At 45.0% G+C, this 12,010-nt stretch overlaps 1 protein-coding gene across 1 annotated transcript in view; it reads left to right on the forward strand.

The window, feature by feature from the left end:
- The first annotated feature begins 167 nt into the window (after positions 1-167).
- Positions 168-12,010, forward strand: part of LOC134863347 (protein Shroom2-like) — a 36,965-nt gene continuing 25,122 nt past the window's right edge. The window contains 2 exon segments of the mRNA XM_063881822.1: positions 168-766; positions 7,246-7,444. Of these exon segments, the coding sequence (XP_063737892.1) occupies positions 7,250-7,444 (195 nt within the window). The 5' untranslated portion in view covers positions 168-766; positions 7,246-7,249.

Here is a 12,010-nt window from a genome sequence, read left to right on the forward strand (position 1 = left end):
CACACACACACACACACACACACACACACACACACACACACACACACACACACACACACTTGAGTAAAAGTACTTTTCTTGAAGTACCAGATCTGAGTACTCCCCCCATCTGTTCTCCTCTCGGACAGCAGGCGGCAGCAGAGCTCAGTTTATGCACTGGTCCTTAACCTGTTCTCCTGTTAGCCTCAGTTAGCTTCATGTGTTTCCTGGGATCAGAGCAGGAGACAGGCTGGAGCTAACTGAGGCTAACAGGGAACAGGGTTTAGTGTGGAGACTGTGTCCTGGGATCAGAGCAGGAGACAGGCTGGAGCTAACTGAGGCTATCAGGGAACAAGGTTTAGTGTGGAGACTGTGTCCTGGAGTCTCTGACGGAGGAGACTCAGACAGCTCCTGCACCCCAGGGATTCACTGAAGTTGTTGGTTTGATTTGAATAGTTTCAAAGATGCAGACTGTGAGACACAGAGCTTGGATTTAATAACTGGACTTCCTGTTCCCCGGTCCGGAGCTCCTGTTTCCCCGCGGAGGTGCTGCTGATCCCTGGTCCGGAGCTCCTGTTCCCCGGTCCGGAGCTTCTGTTTCCCCACGGAGGTGCTGCTGATTCCTGGTCCGGAGCTTCTGTTCCCCGGTCCGGAGCTCCTGTTTCCCCGCGGAGGTGCTGCTGATCCCCAGTCCTGAGCTCCTGTTTCCCCGCGGAGGTGCTGCTGATCCACGGTCCGGAGCTCCTGATCCCGCTGCTGCCGTCCCTAAACACACGGACACTCACGGGTAAGATGGCTCGCGTTAAAATATATAATGAGTTATGAATAAAGTCGTTTCATAGTTTGGAGGCAGGAGGGCAGGGGTGTCCAAACTACGGCCCGGGGGCCAAATGCGGCCGCAGGCCATTTTGAATCGGCCCTCTGCACATTCTAAAAGTATGACGCAATATGGCCCACAGATTAAACTTCTGCTTCTCATTTATTGTACTTCTCAAATGTATGTTAACATATATCAATGAACCCAATTTTCAAATAAATTCAGTCATGTAGAATTTAAAAGAGTTTCTAACAAATCTGAGTTGATAAAAAACCCCAAACTTATTTCTATAACCAGCTTGAAATGTAACCTTCATATTTCCTCTTATTATCAGCACTCTGAGGCTTCTGTTTTAAGGGATGAGCTGCAACAGAATAAATGAACCCCTAAACACAGACGGGATGTGGGCTGTTGTTTCACATTATTCTCCGACATTCGATTTGTTTTGCGAACTTATAACTTCACTTATGAGGCGATATTCTCCTCTAGAAGAGCCCAGCTCTCCGTATATTGTTCTGTATGTGGCCCTCGGTGAAAAAAGTTTGGACAGCCCTGATATTGGGTATGTACTGTGTGGATCAGTGAAGTGTGCTAAGAGCTGGGCTCTGTGTATCTGCTGGAGAGGTTTCCCTTGTTTCACATCAGTTTAATCAGCTGCAGATAACACAGTATTAACACAGGTAATAACACACAGTAATATTACAGACGGCCTATGCTGCAGACAGACGGCCTATGCTGCAGACAGACGGCCTATGCTGCAGACAGACGGTCCTATGCTGCAGACAGACGGTCTATGCTGCAGACAGACGGTCTATGCTGCAGACAGGCCTATGCTGCAGACAGACGGCCTATGCTGCAGACAGACGGTCTATGCTGCAGACAGGCCTATGCTGCAGACAGGCCTATGCTGCAGACAGACGGCCTATGCTGCAGACAGGCCTATGCTGCAGACAGACGGTCTATGCTGCAGACAGACGGCCTATGCAGCAGACAGGCCTATGCTGCAGACAGACGGTCTATGCTGCAGACAGACGGCCTATGCAGCAGACAGGCCTATGCTGCAGACAGACGGTGTATGCTGCAGACAGACGGTCTATGCTGCAGACAGGCCTATGCTGCAGACAGGCGGTCTATGCTGCAGACAGACCGTTTATGCTGCAGACAGACGGCCTAAGCTGCAGACAGACAGTCTATGCTGCAGACAGACGGTCTATGCTGCAGGCAGACCGTCTATGCTGCAGACAGACGGTCTATGCAGCAGACAGACGGTCTATGCAGCAGACAGACAGTCTATGCTGCAGACAGACAGTCTATGCAGACAGACGGTCTATGCTGCAGACAGACGGTCTATGCTGCAGACAGACGGTCTATGCTGCAGACAGACGGTCTATGCTGCAGACAGACGGTCTATGCAGACAGACGGTCTATGCAGACAGACGGTCTATGCAGACAGACGGTCTATGCTGCAGACAGACGGTCTATGCAGACAGACGGTCTCTGCTGCAGACAGACGGTCTATGCAGACAGACAGTCTATGCTGCAGACAGACAGTCTATGCTGTAGACAGACAGTCTATGCTCCAGACAGACAGTCTATGCTGCAGACAGGCCTATGCTGCAGACAGACGGTCTATGCTGCAGACAGACGGTCTATGCTTCTATGCTGCAGACAGACGGTCTATGCAGACAGACGGTCTATGCTGCAGACAGACGGTCTATGCTGCAGACAGACGGTCTATGCAGACAGACGGTCTATGCTGCAGACAGACGGTCTATGCTGCAGACAGGCGGTCTATGCAGACAGGCGGTCTATGCAGACAGACGGTCTATGCAGACAGACGGTCTATGCAGACAGACGGTGTATGCTGCAGACAGACGGTCTATGCAGACAGACGGTCTATGCAGACAGACGGTCTATGCAGACAGACAGTCTATGCAGACAGACGGTCTATGCTGCAGACAGACGGTCTATGCAGACAGACGGTCTATGCAGACAGACGGTCTATGCAGACAGACGGTCTATGCTGCAGACAGACGGTCTATGCAGACAGACGGTCTCTGCTGCAGACAGACGGTCTATGCAGACAGACAGTCTATGCAGACAGACGGTCTATGCAGACAGACAGACGGTCTATGCAGACAGACGGTCTATGCTGCAGACGGTCTATGCTGCAGACAGACGGTCTATGCTGCAGACAGACGGTCTATGCAGACAGACGGTCTATGCTGCAGACAGACGGTCTATGCAGACAGACGGTCTCTGCTGCAGACAGACGGTCTATACCCTTGTTTCTGTATTCCAGAGAAAAGGAACTGTTTCTATCTGATTGGCAGCCTGCATCAGATTCCTGCGTCATGTAGACTGTATCAATAAAGGTTGGGTTAGCTCGATGTGTTCTTGCTGCCATGTCTGATCATGGTTATTATTTTATCCTGAACATCAGTAGCGTGTGCTGTGCCATGTTATTGCCATGCTTAGGCTCAGTTAGATGGTGATCAGGGTTTCAGATGGAGCTGGAGAAAGTTAAAAATGTATTGTTGATGAAATCTGTGATCTACATTAACACTGATTACACAGAGGCTTTTTCAGAGTAACACCTCTTCTTTTTAACATGTTTGTTTATTTGCATGTATTATGTAAAGTTGTATTATTTCATACATGTATTACAATATGTGCTTAAATTGACAGCAGGGATAACACAGTCCTCCTCTCTAACAACAGAGGGGATTAAAACACAAAAGGTCCAAACCAGGTCAGCGCTAAAATGAATGTGATTATCAAAATACGAAACACACAGTTACAAAGGAAGGTAAAAAACCAAGTGAACTCACATCACAAAGGGTCAGTACCAGGAGGATTGAATTATCATTCAATTATTTCAGATTCAGTGTGGAACGAGGTGTGCAGGTGTGGTGTCTGCAGCAAGTTGGTGCTGCACAAGACACACGTAACATAAAAAGAGTTGAAGAATCCCGATCCTTCTGTGGTCCTCCCTCTCCTGTAGCATGTTCTGTAGGTGTTTATGCATCTAAATGATCGGCAAAGGCTAAGATCCCAAAGTTGAGGAACTTAGTGACATCACTATGGAACACTCACACTCCTATTGGCCAGCGCTCCAACACGTTGCATGTGATAGGCTAAGTGGCGGGACACCTCTCGGCGGTTGACCAATCACCACACAGCTGGCCAGCTAACCAATCAGAGCAGACTGGGATATGGTTTCAGACAGAGGGTGAAAAGAGGTGCTGCAGCACAGGCAGTATGAGAAACAGAGAGAGACGCTACATACTGATATACACCTGAACATCAGCAGGAGAGGACTCTTTAAAGTAGAGACACTACATACTGATATACACCTGAACATCAGCAGAGAGGACTCTTTAAAGTAGAGACACTACATACTGATATACACCTGAACATCAGCAGGAGAGGACTCTTTAAAGTAGAGACTCTACATACTGATATACACCTGAACATCAGCAGGAGAGGACTCTTTAAAGTAGAGACACTACATACTGATATACACCTGAACATCAGCAGGAGAGGACTCTTTAAAGTAGAGACTCTACATACTGATATACACCTGAACATCAGCAGGAGAGGACTCTTTAAAGTAGAGACTCTACATACTGATATACACCTGAACATCAGCAGGAGAGGACTCTTTAAAGTAGAGACCTACATACTGATATACACCTGAACATCAGCAGGAGAGGACTCTTTAAAGTAGAGACACTACATACTGATATACACCTGAACATCAGCAGGAGAGGACTCTTTAAAGTAGAGACACTACATACTGATATACACCTGAACATCAGCAGGAGAGGACTCTTTAAAGTAGAGACTCTACATACTGATATACACCTGAACATCAGCAGGAGAGGACTCTTTAAAGTAGAGACTCTACATACTGATATACACCTGAACATCAGCCGTAGAGGACTCTTTAAAGTAGAGACACTACATACTGATATACACCTGAACATCAGCCGGAGAGGACTCTTTAAAGTAGAGACACTACATACTGATATACACCTGAACATCAGCAGGAGAGGACTCTTTAAAGTAGAGACTCTACATACTGATATACACCTGAACATCAGCAGGAGAGGACTCTTTAAAGTAGAGACTCTACATACTGATATACACCTGAACATCAGCAGGAGAGGACTCTTTAAAGTAGAGACTCTACATACTGATATACACCTGAACAACAGCAGGAGAGGACTCTTTAAAGTAGAGACACTACATACTGATATACACCTGAACATCAGCAGGAGAGGACTCTTTAAAGTAGAGACACTACATACTGATATACACCTGAACATCAGCAGAGAGGACTCTTTAAAGTAGAGACACTACATACTGATATACACCTGAACAACAGCAGGAGAGGACTCTTTAAAGTAGAGACACTACATACTGATATACACCTGAACATCAGCAGGAGAGGACTCTTTAAAGTAGAGACACTACATACTGATATACACCTGAACATCAGCAGGAGAGGACTCTTTAAAGTAGAGACTCTACATACTGATATACACCTGAACATCAGCAGGAGAGGACTCTTTAAAGTAGAGACACTACATACTGATATACACCTGAACATCAGCAGGAGAGGACTCTTTAAAGTAGAGACTCTACATACTGATATACACCTGAACATCAGCAGGAGAGGACTCTTTAAAGTAGAGACACTACATACTGATATACACCTGAACATCAGCAGGAGAGGACTCTTTAAAGTAGAGACTCTACATACTGATATACACCTGAACATCAGCAGGAGAGGACTCTTTAAAGTAGAGACACTACATACTGATATACACCTGAACATCAGCAGGAGAGGACTCTTTAAAGTAGAGACACTACATACTGATATACACCTGAACATCAGCAGGAGAGGACTCTTTAAAGTAGAGACACTACATACTGATATACACCTGAACATCAGCAGGAGAGGACTCTTTAAAGTAGAGACTCTACATACTGATATACACCTGAACATCAGCAGGAGAGGACTCTTTAAAGTAGAGACTCTACATACTGATATACACCTGAACATCAGCAGGAGAGGACTCTTTAAAGTAGAGACGCTACATACTGATATACACCTGAACATCAGCAGGAGAGGACTCTTTAAAGTAGAGACGCTACATACTGATATACACCTGAACATCAGCAGGAGAGGACTCTTTAAAGTAGAGACACTACATACTGATATACACCTGAACATCAGCAGGAGAGGACTCTTTAAAGTAGAGACTCTACATACTGATATACACCTGAACATCAGCAGGAGAGGACTCTTTAAAGTAGAGACACTACATACTGATATACACCTGAACATCAGCAGGAGAGGACTCTTTAAAGTAGAGACTCTACATACTGATATACACCTGAACATCAGCAGGAGAGGACTCTTTAAAGTAGAGACACTACATACTGATATACACCTGAACATCAGCAGGAGAGGACTCTTTAAAGTAGAGACTCTACATACTGATATACACCTGAACATCAGCAGGAGAGGACTCTTTAAAGTAGAGACGCTACATACTGATATACACCTGAACATCAGCAGGAGAGGACTCTTTAAAGTAGAGACGCTACATACTGATATACACCTGAACATCAGCAGGAGAGGACTCTTTAAAGTAGAGACGCTACATACTGATATACACCTGAACATCAGCAGGAGAGGACTCTTTAAAGTAGAGACGCTACATACTGATATACACCTGAACATCAGCAGGAGAGGACTCTTTAAAGTAGAGACACTACATACTGATATACACCTGAACATCAGCAGGAGAGGACTCTTTAAAGTAGAGACTCTACATACTGATATACACCTGAACATCAGCAGGAGAGGACTCTTTAAAGTAGAGACACTACATACTGATATACACCTGAACATCAGCAGGAGAGGACTCTTTAAAGTAGAGACTCTACATACTGATATACACCTGAACATCAGCAGGAGAGGACTCTTTAAAGTAGAGACACTACATACTGATATACACCTGAACATCAGCAGGAGAGGACTCTTTAAAGTAGAGACTCTACATACTGATATACACCTGAACATCAGCAGGAGAGGACTCTTTAAAGTAGAGACGCTACATACTGATATACACCTGAACATCAGCAGGAGAGGACTCTTTAAAGTAGAGACGCTACATACTGATATACACCTGAACATCAGCAGGAGAGGACTCTTTAAAGTAGAGACGCTACATACTGATATACACCTGGTTAAAGAAAATATGAACTTTCATCCATATTTAGTTTTTGTGTAACTTCAGTTTTTATTTCATTAATGAGCTTTCACACAGTCTGAGGGACGGACACACACACCTGGTCTCTGACTGCCTGGATTCAGAGGAGCAGATCCTCAGGATCCTGCTCTAACTGTGACTGTGTTTGTTTCCTGTCGGCAGTAGCATGGAGTCTGGTTCTCAGTACTCAGAGGCAAGCAGCGTCCGGCATGTGATGCAGAGAGACGGTCATCAGAGAGACGGTCATCAGAGAGACGGGGAGAGCAGCAGGCTGCTGGGGGTTTTCCTCTCAGGAGGGGCTCCTTGGGGCTTCACTCTCAGAGGAGGACTGGAGCATCGAGAGCCTCTGATCATCACCAAGGTGAACGCTGGGAAACACTCACACACTGGGCCTCTGTTGAATGTGACAGCAGAAAGACTTACTGATACAGTCCGTGTGCCAGGGGTCAGAGATGATGTTATGGGCTGATTTTGACCGTGGTTCAGTGGGTTCTGCAGCTGATCTATGGAGAGAGTGTTCTGTGTTCTAGCAGAAACTGACCACAGAACATGTTCTCAGCTGAGCTTCAGCGTAGTACAGTGGGAGGAAGGCAGCCCAATCAGCTCACTGTGTTCACTGTGTAATGATTTACTACAGCAGATCTTGCCAGGTAGTTTGACCTGGGTAAATACCTGCTGGTCGGGGGCTGCTTTAAGTTTTGTTCCTAGTTTCTGTGTTGACCCGTCTGAGGTCCAAAGTCTGACTCAGATGACCGAAACTCGGATATCAGGAACCATGACTCCTCAGTACTGTGCCCAGGATCTGAACATGTTAAGTCTTTAATCTGGAGCTAGGAACACACAGCTGGGTGAGGAGGGAACCATTCTGCTGGACTCTGGTGTTATTCTGGTAATACCACTGAAGCGGACCATTCTGCTGGACTCTGGTGTTATTCTGGTAATACCACTGAAGCGGACCATCTGCTGGACTCTGGATCTCTGGTGTTATTCTGGTAATACCACTGAAGCGGACCATCTGCTGGACTCTGGATCTCTGGTGTTATTCTGGTAATACCACTGAAGCGGACCATCTGCTGGACTCTGGATCTCTGGTGTTATTCTGGTAATACCACTGAAGCGGACCATTCTGCTGGACTCTGGTTTTATTCTGGTAATACCACTGAAGCGGACCATCTGCTGGACTCTGGTGTTATTCTGGTAATACCACTGAAGCGGACCATTCTGCTGGACTCTGGATCTCTGGTGTTATTCTGGTAATACCACTGAAGCGGACCATCTGCTGGACTCTGGATCTCTGGTGTTATTCTGGTAATACCACTGAAGCGGACATCTGCTGGACTCTGGATCTCTGGTGTTATTCTGGTAATACCACTGAAGCGGACCATTCTGCTGGACTCTGGTGTTATTCTGGTAATACCACTGAAGCGGACCATCTGCTGGACTCTGGATCTCTGGTGTTATTCTGGTAATACCACTGAAGCGGACCATCTGCTGGACTCTGGATCTCTGGTGTTATTCTGGTAATACCACTGAAGCGGACCATCTGCTGGACTCTGGGTCTCTGGTGTTATTCTGGTAATACCACTGAAGCGGACCATTCTGCTGGACTCTGGATCTCTGGTGTTATTCTGGTAATACCACTGAAGCGGACCATTCTGCTGGACTCTGGTGTTATTCTGGTAATACCACTGAAGCGGACCATCTGCTGGACTCTGGATCTCTGGTGTTATTCTGGTAATACCACTGAAGCGGACCATTCTGCTGGACTCTGGTGTTATTCTGGTAATACCACTGAAGCGGACCATCTGCTGGACTCTGGTGTTATTCTGGTAATACCACTGAAGCGGACCATCTGCTGGACTCTGGATCTCTGGTGTTATTCTGGTAATACCACTGAAGCGGACCATTCTGCTGGACTCTGGATCTCTGGTGTTATTCTGGTAATACCACTGAAGCGGACCATTCTGCTGGACTCTGGTGTTATTCTGGTAATACCACTGAAGCGGACCATCTGCTGGACTCTGGATCTCTGGTGTTATTCTGGTAATACCACTGAAGCGGACCATTCTGCTGGACTCTGGTGTTATTCTGGTAATACCACTGAAGCGGACCATCTGCTGGACTCTGGATCTCTGGTGTTTTTCTGGTAATACCACTGAAGCGGACCATCTGCTGGACTCTGGATCTGTGGTGTTATTCTGGTAATACCACTGAAGCGGACCATCTGCTGGACTCTGGATCTCTGGTGTTATTCTGGTAATACCACTGAAGCGGACCATCTGCTGGACTCTGGATCTCTGGTGTTATTCTGGTAATACCACTGAAGCGGACCATCTGCTGGACTCTGGATCTCTGGTGTTATTCTGGTAATACCACTGAAGCGGACCATCTGCTGGATCTCTGGTGTTATTCTGGTAATACCACTGAAGCGGACCATTCTGCTGGACTCTGGTGTTATTCTGGTAATACCACTGATCGGACCATTCTGCTGACTCTGGTGTTATTCTGGTAATACCAGCTGAAGCGACCATTCTGCTGGGACTCTGGTGTTATTCGGTAATACCACTGAAGCGGACCAACTGCTGGACTCTGGATCTGTGGTGTATTCTGGTATACCACTGAAGCGGACCATCTGCTGGACTCTGGATCTCTGGTGTTTTTCTGGTAATCCACTGAAGCGGACCATCTCGGACTCTGGAATCTGTGTGTTATTCTGGTAATACCACTGAAGCGGACCACTGCTGGACTCTGGATCTCTGGTGTTTATTCTGGTTATACCACTGGATGCGGACCATCTGCTGAGATCTCTGGTGTTATTCTGGTAATACCACTGAAGCGGACCATTCTCTGACTCTGGTGTTATTCTGGTAATACCACTGAAGCGGACCATTCTGCATGGACTCTGGTGTTATTCTGGTAATACCACTGAAGCGGACCATCTGCTGGACTCTGGTGTTATTCTGGTAATACCACTGAAGCGGACCATTCTGCTGACTCTGGATCTCTGGTGTTATTTGGTAATCCATGAAGCGGCCCTCTGTGGATCGGGATCTTGGTTTTATCTGGAATACCCTGAAGCGGCCATTGTGGACTCTGGGTTATTCTGGTATACCACTGAAAGCGGGAAATTGTGGACCTGGTTTTTGGTGTTTTTGGTAATCCCCCGAAGCGGACCATTTGGGGGGTCTTGGTGTTTTTTGGAAATACACTGAAGCGGACCATTGTGGATCTGGATCTGTGGTGTTATTTGGTAAATACACTAAAGCGGCCATTCTGGAAGAATCGAATCTCACTGTTTCCCAAACCTTGAAAAGGCTTGGTAGCCCTGTGTTCGGTTGTCTTTGTTTAAAAAGCGGGACCGTCCTGATGTTCCTGTATTTTTTAGTTTCGGGGGCCGGCTAAAACAGTACTCCCGCCCCGGGATTGGTTCATTAAGAACATATAGTGGGGTTCATGTTTAATAAAAAATAAGATGCTTTTATGTTTAATAAGAAATATAGATGTGTTTTTTTAAATAAAAAACATATAGATGCTGGGCTATTTTTAATAAGAAAAATTTTGATGCTGGTTCTGTTTAATAAAAAATATAGATGTGTCATTTTAATAAAAAATATGATGTGTCATGTTTAAAAGAACATATAGATGTTGTTCTTTTTAAATAAAAAACTATAGATGTGATGTTTAAAGAAATATAGGGGTGCTCATGTTTAATAAAAACTATAGTTGTGCTCATGTTTAATAAAAATTTTTAAAGATGTGCTCATTTTTAATAAAAAACATTAGTGTGCTCATGTTTAATAAGAAAAATTTTTGAGTTTTTATGTTTAATAAAAACAATAGTGTGTCATGTTTAATAAGAACATATAGATGCTGCTCATGTTTAATAAGAACATATAGATGCTGTTCATGTTTAATAAGAACATATAGATGCTGCTCATGTTTAATAAGAACATATAGATGCTGTCATGTTTAATAAGAACATATAGATGTTGTCATGTTTAATAAGAACATATAGATGCTGCTCATGTTTAATAAGAACATATAGATGTTGACTCATGTTTAATAAGAACATATAGATGCTGTTCATGTTTAATAAGACATATAGATGCTGTTCATGTTTAATAAGAACATAAGATGTTGTTCATGTTTAATAAGAACAATAGATGCTGTTCATGTTTAAATAAGAACATATAGATGCTGTTCATGTTTAAATAAGAACATTAGATGTGTTCATGTTTAATAAGAACATATAGATGCTTGTTCATGTTTAATAAGACATATAGATGCTGCTCATGTTTAATAAGAACATATAGATGCTGTTCATGTTTAATAAGAAACATATAGATGCTGTGCTATGTTTAATAAGAACATATAGATGCTGTTCATGTTTAATAAGAACATATAGATGCTGTCATGTTTAATAAAGACACACCCCTGCTGCAGAGCCTCTGCTATCACAGTGAATTGCAGCCTGAGGAGAAACTGGTTGGATTACTCAGCGTCTGGTGAGCAGGGTGAGGATGTGACGGTTTCTGGGTTGCTCAACCTGCAGGCCTGAGGTGATTCATACTCTGGATCATGAAGCTATTCAAATGATAGATGTAGGAATTATTTTGTTGATCAGATGAAGGCTATGCTGGTGTAAAGAATCAGATAACACACAAATGTCCTCCAGCTGTACCCTGTGGAGCCTCATCATGTCTGCTCTCAGACAACAGGAGGTAGGGTTGGGCCAGCGCTTTATTCTAATGGAGAACCGGGGATGGGAGCGGGTCACATCTGAGCACTGCACTGCTCTGAGCTTGGTATTCTGGAGTACTTTGAAAGATTGAGCCAACAGACGGCATAGAGTTAGCAACGCTTTCCCACTGAAGCAGCTCCATCAGCTCCATCAGCTCCAGCAGCTCCATCTAACACCCTGGTGATC

The sequence above is a fragment of the Eleginops maclovinus genome, chromosome 4, assembly GCF_036324505.1.
Source record: "Eleginops maclovinus isolate JMC-PN-2008 ecotype Puerto Natales chromosome 4, JC_Emac_rtc_rv5, whole genome shotgun sequence".
NCBI lineage: Eukaryota > Metazoa > Chordata > Actinopteri > Perciformes > Eleginopidae > Eleginops > Eleginops maclovinus.